Here is a 15,427-nt window from a genome sequence, read left to right as displayed (position 1 = left end):
GCAGTGAGTGGGACAGCCTCCGGCCAACGGGTGGTCCTGTCCACCATCGTCAGAAGGTGAGTGTACCCCCTGGAGGGAGGAAGGGGTCCCACCAGATCCACGTTGATGTGGTCAAAACGCCTCTCAGGCACATCAAACCGCTCCAACGGGGCTTTAACATGTCGATGGACCTTCGCGCGTTGGCATGCCATGCAGGTCTTGACCCAACCTCCAATGTCAACCTTCATCCTGGGCCAGACGAATTTTGCTGCCATTAGGCGCTGTGATGGTTTCCTGCCCGGGTGCGAAAGGCCATGGATAGCGTCGAAAACTTGTCGTCTCCATGCCCGTGGAACAACTGGCCTTGGCTGCGCCATAGATATATCACATAGCAGCGTCGTGCCATCATCAACGAAGGGGACGTCCGCCAACTGGAGGCCAGTAACCGCCGTCCTGCATGCCTGGATGTCTGGGTCTGAAACCTGATCCGCAGCCATACGGGCGTAATCAATTCCCAGGTGGACAGCACCAATGGCGGCCCGTGAGAGGCAGTCAGCCACGGGGTTGTCCTTCCCCGCCACATGCTGGATGTCAGTGGTGAACTCAGAGATGAAAGCCAGATGGCGCTGTTGCCTGGCAGACCACGGTTCAGACACCTTCGACATAGCAAAAATTAATGGTTTGTGGTCTACAAAAACAGTGAAAGGGCGAGCCTCCAGCAGGAAACGGAAATGTCTGACCGCCAAATACAGGGCGAGGAGCTCACGGTCAGAGGTGCTGTACTTCTGTTCGCTAGAACGGAGCTGTCGGCTGAAGAACGCCAGGGGTTGCCAAATGCCCTCGACCAACTGTTCATATACGCCTCCAACGGCATAATCCGAGGCATCAGTTGTCAATGCCACGGGAGCCTCAGGCACGGGGTGCGTCAGCATGGTTGCACTCGCAAGGGCCTCCTTGGTATCCGAGAACGCCTTTGACATGTCGTCGGACCAGGCGATGGCATGCTTGGGAGTCTTGCCCTTGAGAGCCCCATACAGGGGGTGCATTAGGTGGGCAGCCTGAGGGATGAACCGATGGTAGAAATTCACCATCCCCAGGAACTCCTGCAAGGCCCTAACCATGGTAGGGCGTGGGAGGCGCAGCACCGCTTCCACCTTTACTGGTAATGGGACCGCTCCAGCAGTAGTGATGTGGTGGCCAAGGAAGTCCATGGCAGGCAAACCAAACTGACACTTTGCTGGGTTGATGATTAATCCATGCTCTCTGAGGCGACTGAAGAGGAGTCGGAGGTGTGTTAGGTGTTCCGCCTTGGACGTGCTGGCTACCAGGATATCGTCTAGGTAGACGAACACGAAAGACAGGTTGCGCAGCATGGCGTCCATTAACCTCTGAAAGGTCTGAGCCGCATTTTTGAGGCCAAAAGGCATCCTCAAAAATTCAAAGAGCCCGAATGGGGTTATAACTGCCGTCTTGGGGATGTCTTGAGGGCTAACCGGCACCTGGTGGTATCCTCTCACCAGATCCACCTTTGAAAAAACAGACGCTCCAGCCAGGTGGGCTGAAAAATCTTGTATGTGTGGAACCGGGTAACGATCAGGTGTAGTGGCGTCATTAAGGCGCCGGTAGTCGCCACACGGACGCCAGCCGCCGTTGGCCTTTGGAACGAGATGGAGCGGCGAGGCCCAAGGACTGTCGGACCGACGAACGATGCCCAGTGCCTCCATGGAGGCAAACTCATTCCTAGCGATGGTGAGCTTGTGTGGGTCGAGACGACGAGCCCTAGCATGTACTGGCGGGGCCCTCCGTGGAGATGTAATGCACGACTCCATGCTTAGTGGCCGCGGACGAGAAGGTGGGTGTTGTGATGTCCGAGAACTCCAACAGGAGGCGGGAGAAATCATCAGTGGGCGCGACGGCGCTGGACAGTGTCATTGTGGCCGTGTCACTGCGCTCACATGCTAAGGAGCCAAAAGTCTCAGCATTGACGAGCCGGCGATTCCCCACGTCTACCAAGAGACTGTTGGCGCAGAGAAAGTCAGCGCCTAGGAGGGGAGAGGACACCTTGGCCAACACAAAATCCCAGCTGAAACGCTGGTCAGCAAAACACAATGCCACGGTGCGTTTGCCAAATGTAGGGATCGCACTGCCATTGGCAGCTTCAAGGGCAGGGCCCCGTCTCGCTGAGTGGAAATCCTGAGTGGACGCCGGCAACACGCTCACCTGGGCACCCGTGTCACATAAAAAACGGCGCCCGGAGAGTGAGTCGGTGACGTACAGCAAGCCTGTAGGATGGCCAACACTCACGGCTGCTAATGAGTGGCAGCCAGTGCGTTTCCCGACCCCCCGTAGTTACAAGGTGGCAAACACTTTTTAGCTTTGTTCCCAAACTTTGCGTGGTAAAAACACAACCCCGACGGCCTCACCCGGCGGGGCATAGCCACGGCAGAGATAGAGAGGCTGGAACCCCTGCTCATCAACGGTGTAGGCTGATGCTGCCACACACCTCTTCCCAGCTGAGAAAAATACATCCGCTTCCCTAGCTAGCTGGCGAAAGTCAGTTTTGATGGAATTAGCCATAGGTAAACGCACATAGTCTGGCAGTTGTTGCAAGAAAAGCTCCTTAAATAGAAAACATGGCCCATGGTCCCCCAGCAGAGCTAACATGTGATCCATCAATTCAGAGGGTTTTGAGTCACCCAATCCAGGTAGAGAGAGAAGCTGGCGAGCACGGTCAGATTCAGACAGACCGAAAGCCTCCTTCAGGTGTGTTTTTATAGCCACATATTTGTCGTGTGTAGGTGGGTTTTCCAGCAAACTCACCACTCTCGCCGCAGTTGAGTTCGTCAGGGCTGCTACCACATAGTAGTACTTTGTGGCGTCCGCGGTAATGTCCCTCAGAGCGAATTGGGCTTCAGCCTGTGCAAACCAAGCGTTGGCGCTCCGCTCCCAAAACTCCGGCAGCTTGAGTGAAACGGCGTTCAAAGTGCCGCGATCCGCGTTCTGTTGTTCATCAGGCATGTTCAATGTAATCTCCGAAATACGTCCAGGAGAAACGTCAGGGTCACCAATGTAGGAATGCAGGTAATAATAGTGAAAACAGAGTCATGTTCCGATGCAATAATACTATTTTAATACGCACTCTACTGTCGCACAACAACACTGACATTCATCTTTCATTCGTCTCACTTTAACTACGTCATCCCCCGCTAAGGATCACGGGAGATGTAGTCAACACCACCTAAGGCTAGGATGCTGTGAATTATGTCCCAGTAGCCACTACAGTGTTAGTTTTGATGGTACTGTAGAACTGTAGCGATTTCTACAGTACCACAGTATTTGACAGGATTTCGTTTTCCCTGTACAACTTACAATGTGATATGAAATTGTATTTATCTTGTAATACAGTTACCTTACCATACCTTTGCATGGATCCATGACAGTAAACCTTCATATTCTGTATACCACCCAGCGCTGGTTTTACATTCCAGAACCGAAGGTCAATGTGTGTATACTGGCTCACATCATTCAGTAGGCGTTATATGATTTCATAAAACCTCATAAAAATATGTGTCAGTGCATCTGGGGTGATAAAAGTCCTAAATGCCGGGTAGTCACATTCACGGCCTGATGTGTGTTTGTTTACATTTTCTGTAAAAGAAATGTGAAGAATGTTAATTGAAAAATTCAATAATTTTCTTTTTTTCTTTTTAAAGAACGCCTCAGTCTATTAACCAGAGGAGTTCTCATGATACATTGCGCAGAGGTTAAAGTAGGCCTACTCTTTATATCATGTCAACTAGACTAAACTTATTGTTGCCTAACTTGCTCAAAATTCAGGTGGTATATATCACACTTCCCATATAGAGTTACAAAAGTACTTTAATTGTCAGTAACCCCACTGAAGTAGAAATAATTTCTGGCACGCATATCTTTGGTTGCAAAATCCATATGACATCACTCTCTCTCCCTGTCTCCTTGAGCATCCCTTACATACCAATACAGACCTCTCTCTCCCTGTCTGAACATCCCTTACATACCAATACAGACCTCTATGTCCCTGTCTCCCTGAGCATCCCTTATATACCAATACAGACCTCTCTCCCGTCTCCTTGAGCATCCCTAACATACCAATACAGACCTCTATGTCCCTGTCTGAACAACCCTTACATACCAATACAGACCTCTATGTCCCTGTCTGAACAACCCTTATATACCAATACAGACCTCTCTCCCAGTCTCCTTGAGCATCCCTAACATACCAATACAGACCTCTCTCTCCCTGTCTGAACAACCCTTAAGGTGCTCCCATAGTCGAGCGGACTGTACACGGACTGGACTCTGCGGAGGTCCACTGGACTCTTTGAGCTTTCATAGTCGAGCGGATCTCCGTGGACCAATTTCCTACATGTCTCACGCCAGTTTACACCTCGCGCCAGTTTGTGTGACACCAAGTGGGCGCCGCAGACATCCGCGCGTCAGAAAATAGGAGCTTCGCACTTGGACTCTGCGTTGGGTCTGCTTTGAGTACCCTTTGGGTCAGCTTTGAGCCCGCGGGAGTCTGCTCCGTGTACGGTCCGCTCGACTATGGGAAGGGCTTTACATACCAATACAGACTCTCTCCCTGTCTGAGCATCCCTTACATACCAATACAGACTCTCTCCCTGTCTGAACAACCCTTACATACCAATACAGACTCTCTCCCTGTCTGAACAACCCTTACATACCAATACAGACTATCTCCCTGTCTGAACAACCCTTACATACCAATACAGACTCTCTCCCTGTCTGAACAATCCTTACATACCAATACAGACTCTCTCCCTGTCTGAACAACCCTTACATACCAATACAGACTCTCTCCCTGTCTGAACAACCCTTACATACCAATACAGACTCTCTCCCTGTCTGAACAACCCTTACATACCAATACAGACTCTCTCCCTGTCTGAACAACCCTTACATACCAATACAGACTCTCTCCCTGTCTGAGCATCCCTTACATACCAATACAGACTCTCTCCCTGTCTGAACAACCCTTACATACCAATACAGACTCTCTCCCTGTCTGAACAACCCTTACATACCAATACAGACTCTCTCCCTGTCTCAGCATCCCTTACATACCAATACAGACTCTCTCCCTGTCTGAACAACCCTTACATACCAATACAGACTCTCTCCCTGTCTGAACAACCCTTACATACCAATACAGACTCTCTCCCTGTCTGAACAATCCTTACATACCAATACAGACTCTCTCCCTGTCTGAACAACCCTTACATACCAATACAGACTCTCTCCCTGTCTGAACAACCCTTACATACCAATACAGACTCTCTCCCTGTCTGAACAACCCTTACATACCAATACAGACTCTCTCCCTGTCTGAACAACCCTTACATACCAATACAGACTCTCTCCCTGTCTGAACAACCCTTACATACCAATACAGACCTCTCTCTCCCTGTCTCCTTCTCTGAGCATCACGTACACACTGTTTAAATGTTTGTCTAATAAGCAACAGTAATAGTTTGATTTTAACTCTTTCATAAATCTATGACAACTTCATTTGACAACACAGGACATGAAATAAATCTTCCACACCACCACCCAACAACAAGCCTCTTAACGAGGAGAAAACGGTGTGCTTGTTCTGAAAACAGAGTGGCTAGTGTCTCGTTTCTCTTTGGGAAACCTGTGTCTTGTAACAGGTGGATGTTATCAGGAGGCGCGACTCACTGATAACAACCCTAAATTAACTACCAGCTGTGCGCAGGCCATACAGACATAAAGTAAACATACAAGACAGGAAGTTAAATGTCTCTGTTTAGTGTTTTCCTCCCCTTATTATTACTCCAAAGGTTATAATGCAGTGGGTGGAAGGGCAGAGACAGCTGTATGGTAGAATTAGAATATCGTCATTACCATGCACATTTGTACATATATACCAGGAATGTATCCTCTGTATTTAACCATCCTAACTATTTAGTAGCAGTGGGCAGCCACAGACCAGCGCCAATGTATGGACCAACTCCAGTTCTAATGCCAGTGCCAATGTACGTGTGTGACGGGCAATGGCAGGAGTATGTACCTTTTATGGTATAGTAGGGATGAAAGTGGGTAATGGAAGAATGTATATCATTCAAATGTATCTAATTTGTACCATTTGTAGATTTGTCAGATGTTGTTCTGAGATTCCTTTGAGCTGGGAACTCAGCCAGTTGAAAACCCCAAAAGGCAATAGATTAGGTAAAGTATCAGAAAGCAAGTTGGGTTTACTTTGGTCAAGGCGTGTGTGGGTCAGTTAGCGAAATGAAAGCCAAAGAATACGATGTAGATTTGGCATTATATCAGGCCATTCTTCTCTGCTTACATCATCATGTGTACAACAACACTCTTTAGGCTGAGTCTGAGACATTTCTTTCTGGAAACCGTGACATGAAGCGGTCAGTAGTTTTAAGTGGGATTGCCAAGGGACAACCCTTCTCTTGTAGCATCACCTAAAAAACCCTCCTGCTCACTTACAAGTCCCTCCATGCTCTGACCTCACTGACCTCCTCCACCCCCACACTCAGTCACGGTCCCTGCGATCCTTGGACACTGGTCAGCTCTCCATTCCCCGAATCAGACTGCAGACCTTTGGGGACAGAGCTTTCAGCGTGGCAGCTCCCACCCTCTGGAACTCCCTCCCCGCAGAACTCCCCAACGCCCAAACTCTGGACTCCTTCAAAAAACTCTTCAAAACTCACCTCTTCAACATGGCCTTTGACCCCTAACTCCCTACATTGAACGTTGTGTGTCTGTCTACCATGTTTGTTATTGTTGTTTTTCGCCCTATCTAAAGCGACCTTGGGTTTTATGAAAGGCGCTATACAAAACAAGTTATTATTATGCTTCAAACTACAAATTTCCATTCATGCTGTGGTGGAACTGGATCAATCAATTATGTGCACGGACAGATCGCCATGATCAATATAAGTTTATTAGTAAGACACATGAATCAAATACAAGTAAAGAGGTCAATAAGCTCAGCTGAGCTTCCATTGTGGCCACCCGAATCATACTGAGGGAGAGGAGGGGCCTCAAGCCTCTTGTAAGCTGTTCAGGAGCGGTGGGGGCTGTGGGGAAGCGGGTCCCTTGGCCTCCAAAAGGTGGGACACGTGAGCTATTGTCTTGATCAGACAAAGGAATGTAGGATTAGAGAGATGGATTCTTCCACAACGCAATCCAGGACACACCGAAGAGAATGGGGGTCTTTGGGTCAAGTGGGCCATCAGTGTAATTACGTATAAAGCATAATATATATGTTATAGTAGGAAACACGTAGTAGTGGGGGCATTCCAATACACAGAATCATACCACACACACAGGGGAGGAAACTAACTTTTTGGCTTACCAGCCAACTGGCGAGTATCTGATTTTTTTTACCAGCCAAACAGATTTTTTACCAGACAAAAAAAATCGCTAATTGTTATAATTACTTCTTTGTATGTCAAGCCGCGTCAATGTTGTGTATGCATCTGGGTAGGCACACTGTGCCTTTAAGACAGCACGGTGGTCTTACGACAGTGCTGTGAAGTACCGTCAAGTGTTGTGGTAACGTCAGTTGGGTTGAGCTAGCCCCTTTCGTGACTGCGATGTGCAAGCCAGGGGCTTTTGAGCATGAAATAAAATGTCTAACCTTACGTCGTAGTCCGGTGCTTTTTTGGAAACATTATAGTCATAACAGATACAGTACACCTAGCTGGCTGCTTTGAGCACACGGGTCTAACGTTAGCTAGCAAGCAGCTATAGCTAAACGCTAACTAGAAGCTAACCACTGTATACAGTTCCAGTAGACTAACATTACACCTCTGTGATTTAAATGTGTCCTTAGTAACTTATACTCGAGGGTTGTACTAGGGTTGGATGCAGTTCCCCGTTGGTCAGTCTGTCTGTTTTCCATCTTCTGCTGTGTTTAACGTTATCTGTTTGCGAGTGCTCCTGATGGCTAGCCTAGTACCACGGGACTTTTATTATTATATGTCCGCGGGTTGGCCAGTACTGCGCAAACGTTTATTAAACATTATATGTCCGCGGGTGGTCTTGTGCAGTGCTCTCGTGGCACTGTCAACTAAAGCGAACACTCAGAAGACACGCACCGTTTGCCAGTGCAGTGATTGCAGAATGTTTTATTTTTTTGTATACTCTCCAGCAGGGGAGGAAACTAACTTTTTGGCTTACCAGCCAACTGGCGGGTATCTGATTTTTTTTACCAGCCAAACGTAAAAAATACTAGCATTTGGCCAGTAAAGTGGCCTAATTTCCTCCCCTGCACACACACATAGCTGTGCGAATGATTGCACACATGAACACACAAGCACTTAAACACCTGACTATGTTGTACAAGACACACATCACTACTTTGCATTACACACAGACGCTACAACACATTATACTCACACAGTTTAAAACCTGACAGTCTTTCTTCCTGTCTGATACCCACACAGTTTAAAACCTGACAGTCTTTCTTCCTGTCTGATACCCACACAGTTTAAAACCTGACAGTCTTTCTTCCTATTTGATATCCAAAGTTTAAAACCTGATGGACTTTCTTCCTATTTGATACCCAAAGTTTAAAACATGACAGTCTTTCTTCCCTGTTCGATACCAACACAGTTTAAAACCTGACAGTCTTTCTTCCCTGTTTGATACCCAGACAGTTTAAAACCGTCTGATACCCACACAGTATACCCACACAGTATACCCACACAGTATACACACACACACACACGCACACACAAAATAGCCCAGACCTCAGAGGGTTTTAACTCACCGCATACTTAAAGGAGAGGTTGTATTCTCGGTCATTGGCACGGAGCTTCCTCTCCAGTTCTGATTGAGGACAGAGAGGGCAGAGTTAATGGGTTAAAACCAGCTTCAACAACCTCCATTTAAAAATAATGACAAAGAGTTATCCTCAGTGAGAACCAGGAAGACAGAGACGCTGTCGGCAGGTGAATGATCGTGGTTCTGCTCACCTCTCTCTTTCCTCCTGGCACAGTCCACGCCGAAGAACGACATCTTCTCTTCCTCTCTTCCTTTCTGCTATCTATCCATCATTATCTGTCTGGGACAGGAGAGAGAGGTGTTACTTCCTGACAAAGAAGGTGGTAGCACCTAGGGCTGGGAGATATATGAAGTAGGGCTGCAACGATTAGTCGACATAATCAACGACGTCGATCATAAAAACTCGTCGACGCCGAATTTTTTTTGCACTACCTATCTTTGTGAAAGTGGCTTCTCAGCTCTGGTCCAGCTGAAGACAAAGCAGAGGAACAGATTGGACATTGAGCATGACCTCAGAGTTGCTTTGTCTACCATCACCCCAGACTTTGAGACTCTTGTCAGGAGCAAACAACATCCCCAGTTATCCCATTAGTTCCCTGGGATGTTAAGCTAAGAAGTCTGCTAAGAAGGATATATTATTTATTATTATTATTATTATTATTTTATTTCATTGTGTTTTTAGCCCTAGTTGCACTTTTGTTGCAACCCCAGTTATCCCATTAGTTACTGTCGGTCTGTTATGTTAAGCTAAGAAGTCTGCTAAGAGCCCGGAAAAGGAGCCGCGCCCACAGGAAGCAGAGATGGAGGGTGTGACAGAAATAATCGTTAGATTAGTTGACTAATCGAAAAAAATTATCGACAGATTAGTCGACTACCAAAATAATCGTTAGTTGCAGCCCTGATATGAAGTATCATGATATATACAGTATAGTACATTATAAAGTTATAATATTATTATAAAATGATATCATGAAAAGATATATATACTGTATATTTTTAAGTTAATAAAAATGTTTTTCCTTACAGCAGTATTATAAGAGAAAAATAATATAGACTAAGAAATAGCACCATGGCAACTGTATTAGTTCGCTGTGACAAGATAAAGACATAAAAAAGGATATCATATCACATTGTACTAGAAAACAAAATACCGTCAAATAATGTACCGGTATACCCTCAAAAACTACAACAAATATTGTGATATCACATTTTGTCCATATCGCCCAGCCTATAGGACCTACTATGATTCACAGAATGACTCAATCAGCAGTCACCATAAGCTGGGAACGCTGTTTTTGAAAAACAATGATAGAGCAGATGTACAAACTGTTTCATATTGTCAAAAACAATATGAGAGGTCCAGCTAATCACTGCCTGTCTTCTCTAGGGTTTAAACAGCAGAGGTCCAGCTAACCACTGCCTGTCTCGTCTAGTGTTTAAACAGCAGAGGTCCAGCTAACCATTGCCTCTCTCGTCTAGTGATTAAACACCAGAGGTCCAGCTAACCACTGCCTGTCTCGTCTAGTGTTTAAACAGCAGAGGTCCAGCTAACCACTGCCTGTCTCGTCTAGTGTTTAAACACCAGAGGTCCAGCTAACCACTGCCTGTCTCGTCTAGTGTTTAAACACCAGAGGTCCAGCTAACCACTGCCTGTCTCGTCTAGTGTTTAAACAGCAGAGGTCCAGCTAACCATTGCCTCTCTCGTCTAGTGATTAAACAGCAGAGGTCCAGCTAACCACTGCCTGTCTCGTCTAGTGTTTAAACAGCAGAGGTCCAGCTAACCACTGCCTGTCTCGTCTAGTGTTTAAACAGCAGAGGTCCAGCTAACCACTGCCTGTCTCGTCTAGTGTTTAAACACCAGAGGTCCAGCTAACCACTGCCTGTCTCGTCTAGTGTTTAAACACCAGAGGTCCAGCTAACCACTGCCTGTCTCGTCTAGTACTCCTGTCCGTCAACGGGGGCAGTACTGTGCAATATGCCCGCTATTAAACCATTTTCCATAAAGTGCCCTATGAGGTACAGTATTTGTTCCTCATTTGTACTGCTCTTTAAACTAGGGTGTCAACAGTGGTTTCCCCCTTGCTTTCCAATCCTTGAGAGTGGCCAGTCTACCAAGTATGTTTTACTGCGACAATAGCAAGGCTGAAAGGTGGACAGATTATGAGAGACACTGAAGACAAGATCTGGGGTGGGACTTGATCCCAAGCCGGCATGTGTGGTTTCAGAAGCGGGGTCTTGACTCTTCAACCATTATCTGAATTTAAAAAAAAAACTATAAAAAAATAAAAAAATAAAAAATCTAACCCTAACTAACCGTACTGTCATGCACTTGTCCTAATAAACTAACCTACACTGTAGCACTCAACACTTTGATGAACATTGTTACTCAGCTGATAGAGTTGTGCCCTTCCTGATGGCTTGTCGTACAGAACTTGTAAGTCGCTTTGGATAAAAGCGTCAGCTAAATGACTAAATGTAAATGTAAACCACTGCATCAGTTTTGGGCAAACATTCTCAGATCCTATTTTCAAACCTGACACTGGCCATAATGTGTGTTTGTGTGTGTGTGTGTGTGTGTGTGTGTGTGTGTGTGTGTGTGTGTGTGTGTGTGTGTGTGTGTGTGTGTGTGTGTGTGTGTGTGTGTGTGTGTGTGTGTGTGTGTGTGTGTGTGTGTGTGTGTGTGTGTGTGTGTGTGTGTGTGTGTGCATGTGTCTAACATCCCCTCTTGTATTACTCTAGGTTTGCATCAGCTCTTCAACCTACTGTATTAACGTAGGGAGGACTGACTCAGAGGGAGACACCCCTTCCAGTCCAGCCACCCTGTCATCCATCCAATCAGTTAGTCATTCATCCATCCACCCAGTGGATGGATGAATCAGTCATTCAATCAGTAAAAACACACCCAGGATAAGGTGGTAAATGGTAAATGGCTGCATTTATATAGCGCTTTTATCCAAAGCACTTTACAATTTTGTTCCTCACATTTTTACCACACTTTATGAAATCATATTGCTACACTCCAGTAAGTACCCCATTCGTCACCCCTGCTCAATTCCACACCATCCTGAATACAGTAGAGGTAGAATTACAGTAGATTTCATTTGCGGTCTTTGCTGCCCTGTTATGAGCGCCTGGTGATACTAAATCCAGATTGAACTCTGCCATTGGAAAGAGGAGATTTGGCCCGATCCATAGATGTATGACTTGGCCATAATAAGGTAATTTATAGGCCTGCTATTCTATATTATAAATTCAGTACTGTATCTACAAAAAACCCTGTGATGGTCAGACTTCATTCTACCCCCAATGTACGATCTTTTAACATAAGGAACAAGGGAACATTTCATTAAAAAGTAGCCTAATCAATACGACTGGCTTGGCTGAGTTGTCTCCATGTAAATGCCTCTTTATTTGGATTGTTTACCTCCAAATGTCCGCCAGGTCTAGCGAATTCATAATATTTATGATGTCTCTATATGAATTTGGGTGGTAGTTGGCATAGTGATGATCTTTTATATCTAGGTAAGCATTTTGCACAGTGTTGTAATCCCCAACCATGATGGTTGCATGACTTGTATCTTGCTGATTTAAAAGATTATCCAATATATTTGTAAAAAAAATCTGAATCATTATTTGGTCCATAGATATTAATAAGAGCAATTATTTTCTCATTTATCTGTATATTCAATATGAGCCATCTTCCCCCAGGATCTACTTTAATCTCCTGCATTTTACATCATTGAATGACTCCCCTTGTGTTTCTTAAACCATGGCTAAAAATTGTGTTTCCTCCCCATTCTCTCCATAATAGCAGCTCTCTGCTCACTGGGAACAGTTAGGGGTCTCGCTCAAAGACACTTCGACACGCTGCCCAGGAAGAGCGGGAATCAAACCGGGAACCTCTGGCTTACCAGACGACTGCTTTACCTCCCGAGCCACCGTCGCCCTCGAGGTGCCCATCTCACCCTAGTAGTATATATGCTTCCTGTTCTTGATAATCAGAGACAATACAAAACACACTCCGGCCATGTAGACTGGCAGTGTGATGGTCCCTAACACAGTGTGATGGTCCCTAACACAGTGTGATGGTCCCTAACACAGTGTGATGGTCCCTAACACAGTGTGATGGTCCCTAACACAGTGTGATGGTCCCTAACACAGTGTGATGGTCCCTAACACAGTGTGATGGTCCCTAACACAGTGTGATGGTCCCTAACACAGTGTGATGGTCCCTAACACAGTGTGATGGTCCCTAACACAGCGCTACATGATTCTCAGAAAGCTGCCTCATCCTCATCTAGGTTCTTCAGCTGGTGATTAGTTTAGGCTAGGCGCTGCCACATACTAACTGTTCCTAGACCAGTCCTTTAGCTGGTGATTAGTTTAGGCGCTGCCACATACTAACTGTTCCTAGACCAGTCCTTTAGCTGGTGATTAGTTTAGGCGCTGCCACATACTAACTGTTCCTAGACCAGTCCTTTAGCTGGTGATTAGTTTAGGCGCTGCCACGTACTAACTGTTCCTAGACCAGTCCTTTAGTTGGTGATTAGTTTAGGCGCTGCCACATACTAACTGTTCCTAGACCAGTCCTTTAGCTGGTGATTAGTTTAGGCGCTGCCACATACTAACTGTTCCTAGACCAGTCCTTTAGGTGGTGATTAGTTTAGGCTAGGCGCTGCCACATACTAACTGTTCCTAGACCAGTCCTTTAGCTGGTGATTAGTTTAGGCTAGGCGCTGCCACATACTAACTGTTCCTAGACCAGTACTTCCGCTGGTGATTAGTTTAGGCGCTGCCACATACTAACTGTTCCTAGACCAGTACTTCAGCTGGTGATTAGTTTAGGCGCTGCCACATACTAACTGTTCCTAGACCAGTACTTCAGCTGGTGATTAGTTTAGGCGCTGCCACATACTAACTGTTCCTAGACCAGTACTTCAGCTGGTGATTAGTTTAGGCGCTGCCACATACTAACTGTTCCTAGACCAGTCCTTTAGGTGGTGATTAGTTTAGGCGCTGCCACATACTAACTGTTCCTAGACCAGTACTTCAGCTGGTGATTAGTTTAGGCTAGGCGCTGCCACATACTAACTGTTCCTAGACCAGTCCTTTAGCTGGTGATTAGTTTAGGCGCTGCCACATACTAACTGTTCCTAGACCAGTACTTCAGCTGGTGATTAGTTTAGGCGCTGCCACATACTAACTGTTCCTAGACCAGTCCTTTAGCTGGTGATTAGTTTAGGCTAGGCGCTGCCACATACTAACTGTTCCTAGACCAGTCCTTTAGCTGGTGATTAGTTTAGGCGCTGCCACATACTAACTGTTCCTAGACCAGTCCTTTAGCTGGTGATTAGTTTAGGCGCTGCCACATACTAACTGTTCCTAGACCAGTCCTTTAGCTGGTGATTAGTTTAGGCGCTGCCACATACTAACTGTTCCTAGACCAGTACTTCAGCTGGTGATTAGTTTAGGCTAGGCGCTGCCATGTGTTTCAGTTTATACAGATTGAGAGGAGCCAGCTTGTGTGTGTTTGTGCGTGCGTGTGTGTGTGTGTGTGTGTCTGTGTTATTGCCTTTCTGTGTATCTGCATGTATGCGAGTGTATGTGTTTCAGTATGTATGCCTATGAGTATGTGTGTATGTGACGTGTGTCGGTGTGTAACGGGAGCCCCCGCACCCCCTGAAAAAATTATAATAAAAAAAATGTATAAAAAGAAAATAGAATATATATTTTTTTCTTTTTATATATATTTTTTTTTTATTAAAGTTTGCTTTAATCACAGTAACATTGGCGAGCTAGCTAAATTATACATACATTGGTTTTCATATAAATCAATCAATTCACTAAGACTTTAAAACGGTGGTGCGGCACGGTCTACGGAGACGCAGAAAAAACCTACCAAATCCATTCAGAGAAAATCCTGTGGGAAACACTGTCCCTGTATTGTAAATAGTTCATATGTGTGTTGTCACTACTGTATGTAAAATTGTAAATAAGTACATTTATGTGTTAATATTTATTTACCTAATTTATGTGCAATTGTTTCATTTCAGCTCAGTGTAGAGAAATGCACCGATACTAACAACCGCCTTACTGCACACGTCTATAACGACACTGTTGACACCACGTATCTGTGACACACGCGCCCCGCGACAACACTAGTAGTTTTGGGGGGCCTACCTACCACCCCCCCTGAAAAAATTCCTAGGAGAAACACTGATGTGTATATGTATATTTGTGTGTGTGTATGTATGTGCATGTGCATGTGCATGTGTATGTGTATGTGTGTTTACGTAGGGAGGGGGATGTCTGCAGCTGTTGAGGATTCCTAGACAGGAAGTGGTCGCTTTTGGGACCCTATCTTCATGGAGCTGGCTGGTTGCCATGGTGTCGTCAGCACTGGAGCTATAAATAGCAGCCACATGTGTGCGTTCATGGAATGTGTGCACACACACACACACACACACACACACACACACACACTCCTCATTCCTTCTGCCGCCCCATTCCCCTATGTTTCTCTTCTTTGAACAAAGGCTACCAAATAAACTCTAAATCAAACAGTCCTCCCATTCAGGTCACAGAAATACAGCTGACAATAAATCGACTACACGGTACA

The 15,427-nt window shown here is 45.8% G+C and overlaps 1 protein-coding gene across 3 annotated transcripts in view; it reads right to left on the bottom strand.

The window, feature by feature from the left end:
* Positions 1 to 15,427, bottom strand: part of atp8b5a (ATPase phospholipid transporting 8B5a) — a 190,888-nt gene that overhangs the window by 97,611 nt on the left and 77,850 nt on the right. For 2 of the 3 annotated variants that reach the window (XR_014619436.1, XM_084309315.1), the window contains exons 2-3: positions 9,000 to 9,088; positions 8,795 to 8,853 (exon numbers count right to left, since the gene is read on the bottom strand). Coding sequence is in view for 2 of the 3 variants with exons in the window: in XM_084309315.1 (XP_084165441.1) it covers positions 8,795 to 8,853; positions 9,000 to 9,042 (102 nt within the window). In the remaining variant the exon portion in view is untranslated. The remainder of the gene's footprint in view (positions 1 to 8,794; positions 8,854 to 8,999; positions 9,089 to 15,427) is intronic. The other variant, XM_084309316.1, reaches the window with a different exon arrangement.

This window comes from Notolepis coatsorum, assembly GCF_963971535.1.
Source record: "Notolepis coatsorum genome assembly, chromosome: 2".
Taxonomy (NCBI): domain Eukaryota; kingdom Metazoa; phylum Chordata; class Actinopteri; order Aulopiformes; family Paralepididae; genus Notolepis; species Notolepis coatsorum.
The sequence above is the reverse complement of the archived record's forward strand: the minus strand, read 5'-3'. Positions and strand labels throughout refer to the sequence as shown.